The 5,617-nt window shown below is 36.7% G+C and overlaps 1 protein-coding gene across 1 annotated transcript; it reads left to right on the plus strand.

Moving 5' to 3' along the window:
• Window positions 1-542: 542 nt before the first annotated feature.
• LOC104597568 (uncharacterized) lies at window positions 543-5,391 on the plus strand. Its single transcript, XM_010259189.2, has 2 exons — window positions 543-1,105; window positions 4,876-5,391. Exons 1-2 carry the CDS (start codon window positions 629-631, stop codon window positions 5,194-5,196), a joined length of 798 nt encoding a protein of 265 aa, XP_010257491.1. The 5' UTR covers window positions 543-628; the 3' UTR covers window positions 5,197-5,391.
• The last annotated feature ends 226 nt before the right edge of the window (window positions 5,392-5,617 follow it).

Consider the following 5,617-nt stretch of genomic DNA (forward strand, 5'->3'; position numbering starts at 1 on the left):
GTTCGGGCTAGTTTTATTTGAATTCAAATATAACAAATAAAATTTGGATATGAGAATCATCCAAGTCAATCCAAAACCATATGTAAGTGTGTAATCCTAGCGTTTTTTTTAGAGAAAGGGAATTGTGTGACCCTAGTGTTTGCATTCTAAAATGGGTTGGATTCGGGATATGATTGTAGACCCGAATAATTAGATGGGATCCAACGGTTCCATGCATCATTACTGGATTCTATTTTAAGATATCTCCATATCGATCCATGCTATGCAACCGAATAATTTCTGAGCACGTCTCGATTGTAATTGTGTCGGACTGTTTTTTGCTATAACAAGCCGATTAAAACCCGAACCGCTGACCACAGTAGAATCGATGTCTCATATCTGCAGCTGGGTGAACGTGGCCAGCAAGATATAGTGGTCAACATAGTTGGTTCGAAACCGGTTCAATTTGTTTCGAACCAGACCGATTCGTTGACAGCTCTACTTCGGGTTAGGTTCGGGCTCTTAGGATTTTGCTTTTCCCTTCTTAAAAGGAGTCCGTTCATCAACTGCATATGTTACAGGAGGTTTTAGATTTAGGGTTTTTGCTAGTTCGCTTGCTCTCGTACTCACACTCTCACAGAGGCCGGACATGACGGAAGTAGCGCATATCTCCCAGAGCATTGAAGGCGAAGACAAAGCCACCGAAGACATGGAATTGGAAACTGAAGGAGCCGTCCAAAACCCTAACATTTCCGAAGAAGAGCATTCGAACGGAGGCGAGAAACCAGAAGTTAATGGAGATCAATCGTCCACGAGGACCCCGAATGGCGATTCAAAGCGACCAAGAGAAGAAGGGGATGAGTCAGACGGAGAGGACGGGTTGTCGAAGAAACAAAAGATCGAGAAGTCAGTCGAAGAAGAACGCCTTGAAAAGCTACAACAGAGCGAGGAAGACGATGAAGTGAAAGAAGACGGAAAAGAAAAGGACGAAGAACAAGAAAAAGAAGAAGAAAAGAAAGAAGATCCTGTGAGTCTCGGTCCAAAGAAATTCAGCTCATCGGAAGATATGTTTAATTACTTCTACAAGTTACTCCATTACTGGCCTCCCAATATCAACGTTAACGAGGTATATCTTTCCCTTCATTTCTCGATTTTGCTTTAACATGGTTATAGATTTTATGATCACTATGTCAATGCTGCAAGTAGTATCATAAAAGAAATACTGCAACTTACAAGTGGTATGGTCAACTAAATTACGGGGAAAAACTGACTATCCAGATCACCCAATTGTATCCCTGTGCACTCTGGGAATTAAAATCTTTTTAGTCATTAATTATTCCCTTTTCCCTTAATTATTGACATGCAACTTTCGTGAATCTTGCATGCATCTATTGATGCGATTGATTTACCTATTTGTTATGGCAAGACTAAAAGTCTGCTTGATAGCTGCTGGAATAAGTGCTGAAAATGGAATGCAGAAAAGATTCCAAACTCATAAATGGCTTAAATCCAATGGTATTATTGCCATGTGGTAAAATCTTAATGAGTAGAATAATCACCCAATGCCTGCACTTCGCCCACCATCCAGCATTTAAGAAGGTCTAGAGTTGCTGGAATGCTGAAATGCTGAACCGCACATTTATGAATTTGGAAATTTTTAAGCATTCCATTTTCAGGCCCTACTTTATCAGATATTAGATGTTGCAGAATACCTATTTCTGAAAGTGTACATATATGTACAATGTACACGAAACAAAAGACTTTTGCACTTGTACATTACAGTATAAGATGATTACGCCACTTTTCTATTGATAAAAAAATGTAAGATGATTACGTTCCTTTAGTCTACTTATGATTAGGTCTTAAGTAACCTAAATAAATCTTATTCTAACAAGAGCTTTAAAACAAGTGCCTCTTGAAAAGAAATAAGAGAAATAAAAGAAAACAAAGTAGACAACTAGGTCTCAATTAAATTTGGTTCACATGAATCATTTAAATTGTCAGATTTGTTAATTGAATGATAAGATTCAAAAAATGAATTGTAAGATTTCTTAAGAAAATGATTCATGTGTAAGATTCAAAGCGAAACCCTTGGAATTCATGATTGAAACTGTAGATCATAAGATTTTTTTTTAAAAAGGGTAAGGTATCTTTTATTCAAAAAGAAAAGAAAAGGAGTTTACAAGAGGTATACAAAGGCAACAAACCCATCAGATCCCAAAGGAATCCACTTATAACCTGAGCACAACACTCAAGCTATTGAGCTCTTGTATGCGTCTTAACTCATTTAGTGAACCACATGAGATGATATGTTCTTCAAGGAGATAGATGGTTGATGTTGGAAATGATATTTTAGGTCTTTCAAGGTGGTTTCATCCTTACATCAAAGGCCTTAACCTTAAAGCCTGATTCAATCTAGATCTTATTAACATTAAGGTTTGATATTCTTTAAAGGATCTTAACAAGTCCCTTTAATTTTGCTCCCTAGTGGATCTTCTTGAAAAATCTATTCTAGGTGGCAAGTAAACTCTGGAGGTGTTCATTGAGGTATCCTCTTGATACCTGATGATTTTCAGGACTTCAAATGCTTAGGGAAAGTCTTTGTAATGTAGTATCAATTCCAATAAGTAGTGGATAATGTGGGGGGTTTGGGGGTTGCTAAAGTGATGCCCATACATCATCTCAGTCTGCTGATGCTGAGGAACCTTGTGATTATTTTAGCTGTATTATGACTCTCTGCAGAGGTGGAACTTGTGTTATTGCATATTTGTACAGGGGTTTTAACGTCTTTGGGCTGCCTTGTGTTAATTTTTCCTTTTTGGTCTCTGGGGTTTTGTACTTCATGCCAACTTCTTATATATAACATGAGATTATTACCCAAAAAGATTAAGCTGGGAAGTGGGAATAAATCAATAGATGGGCCAGTAGCTTTGTTACAAGGGTGCAACTTGGTTGGGTTCGGATTGAGTATTTGTTGAATCTTCAAGTTGGGTATTCAAGTCACGCTCCTTATTTCTGTCAATAGGGATTAGGTTCTGGTTTAGCTGAGTTTCACACCTTGGCTTGGATAAACATTTTTCCCACCTAATAAACAATATCACAGAGAAATCCAATTTCCTTTTTTCTTTTTTGTTATCATTTTATGTAATGTTTTAACACCTCTCCCTCTGAAATAAATAAATAAAAGAAAAACATTTAGGCTATGGTTGGTTTGAAGGAAAAAAGTAGGGAAAGGTAGGGAAACCTATACAAGGTTTGTAAAGGGTTCCCTACCTTTCCGTACTTTTTCCTTAAAACCTAACACAGCCTTAGGGAAAAGGATTTCACTGAAGTGGAAACTGAGGGTGTTGATAAAAATTGAAAAACATCTTGCACAATATGATGAGCCCATACCCACAATGAGAGTCAGGTGTCTCAGAGGACTGCCCTGTTTCTGAAGGCCTCACACTAGGAACCGACTGCTACTGACTTGAAACTAATATAAATTCAAGGTGGACCTTGAAGTCCAATCTGTAATTATCTGAAGGCTGAAACTGAAACTGCCTTCATTGTTATCTGCTGCCATCATAGTTGTCAAGGCGACGCCTAGGCGACAAGGTGCTCTTTGAGGCTCGCCTCCCCTAAATTGCCTAGCAGTTTTGTACTATGTATTGTAAAATACTTTTTTATTCTTTATTTTTTGACATTGTAATTATAAAATAGGCACTATTAAACTAAAATACTCATTTTGTGTGTTTATATACTAATTTGTTTTTATTGTTTTCTTATTTGTTAGGATTTAATCAATACAAACATTGCTAATTGCTGTATTGAACCCTCAAAGACTTTAAAACCTGAACCAATAAGTAAGAAAGAATTTAAAATTTTGTCTAATCAACACATTTTATACTACTACTGCTGCTGCTGCTGCTACTACCACTACTACTACTACTACTACTTTTTCTTTTCTTCTTTTCCTATAACAAAAAATAAGGGTTCAGACCCTATATTTTTTGAATTTTCTTTTTCTTCTTTTTTTTTTCCTTCTCATGAATATGTTGATTTTCTTTACTTTAAAATGAACTCTATACTTTTCTTATAAAAATTATGAATAAATTATTAAGGAAATATGGCTATGGTACCTAAGGAACTACCCTAGGATCTATATTTTCTATATAAAAAAGTCCATTGCCTATGTGATGCCTAGGCGCCTAGGCGACAAGACGCCTTGAAAACTATGGCTGCCATTTTCTAAGCATTGCTGTAAGCACTGAAGAGCAAATTGAAACTGGACTTCATGGCAAGATATCAGTAATTGCAGGTTGGTGCCTTCCACTTTTTTCTTGTAGGTTAAAACTTAAAAAATGGGAGAAACATTTTTCTGATATTTACATCCCACGTAAAATTTCATGTTAGACACATAATTTCGTTACTATTGAGTAAAAGAGAGGAATTCGATTTGAAAGTAGAGAGTATGTGGATGTGGTTGTGTTTAGGCGACGTTGAAATTGTCAAACAATTAACTAGTCCATGGGCATAAAAAACAATTAACTAATAATTTGCCTTAAAGTTCTTGTAATATGCACCAACTTGCCAATTTGGAGAAGCATGCTCATGGTGTATTAGTTATTGGCCAAAAATAAAACGTAACAGTGACCGTCTTGGGACATTTGACAGTCCAATTGAAATATATGAAGCAGCAAGGTGTTTAAGGCTGCATTTGGCAGTTTCATAAGGGGCATTTTAACTGCAAGTCCTTAAAATAAAGAATGCAAATGCAGCCTAAAACAAGTGCTTTTTGTTTATAATTTTTATTTTTTGCTTCTAAGACTGAAAATATGATTGGACTGACACATATTATGGTGACTGTTATCTGTGCCGAGTGCTAATTGATTGTGCCCAACAATGGTTTTGCAGTATGAGCACATGGTGTTGCTGGACTTGCTCAAGAAGGGCCATGCCGAGGCAGAGAAGAAGCTTGGAGGAGGTGTCGGTGCTTTCCAGGTCCGCTACCATCCAATGTGGAAAAGCCGGTGTTTCTTTCTCATCAGGCATGACGAATCTGTGGACGATTTCAGTTTCAGGAAGTGCGTGGATCACATACTCCCATTACCTGAAAACATGAAAGTGAAGTCAGATGTTAACAAGGCGTTGGGTGCAAGTAAGAAGGGAGGTGGAGGGCGTGGAGGAAGAGGTGGTGGTCGTGGCCGTGGACGAGGAAGGCGTGCTAGAAATTGAGATTGCTTTATTTATCATGATTGTCAGATTTCAGTTATAGGTATATCTTTGAGGCCAAAGACAGACTCCAAGAAGCAAAAATAGGGAATCACTTTTTGTCTTATTATCGTATTGGGCTCAACGGTCTTTATTCAATTCTTTTAGTGTTTACATGTTTCTTAAAATAAATTATAATATGCTGATCTTTCTTTATTACTGAGATGACGGAGGGACGACAAAATGAAACCGTAACTGGTTTTTTTTTTTGATAGATGAAAGAAAATGAAACCATCACTTTTATTTTTCTGATAAGTCCTAAGATTTAATCATAAGGCTCAGTTTGGAAGGAGTGCAAATACAAATATGTGCAGTATAAATACATATAAAATAAAATTATACAAAATACAAATATGTGCAGTATAAAATAATACAAAAATACTAT

Source organism: Nelumbo nucifera, chromosome 3 (genome assembly GCF_055504915.1).
Source record: "Nelumbo nucifera cultivar China Antique chromosome 3, China Antique-T2T, whole genome shotgun sequence".
In the NCBI taxonomy this organism is placed as follows: Eukaryota; Viridiplantae; Streptophyta; class Magnoliopsida; order Proteales; family Nelumbonaceae; genus Nelumbo; species Nelumbo nucifera.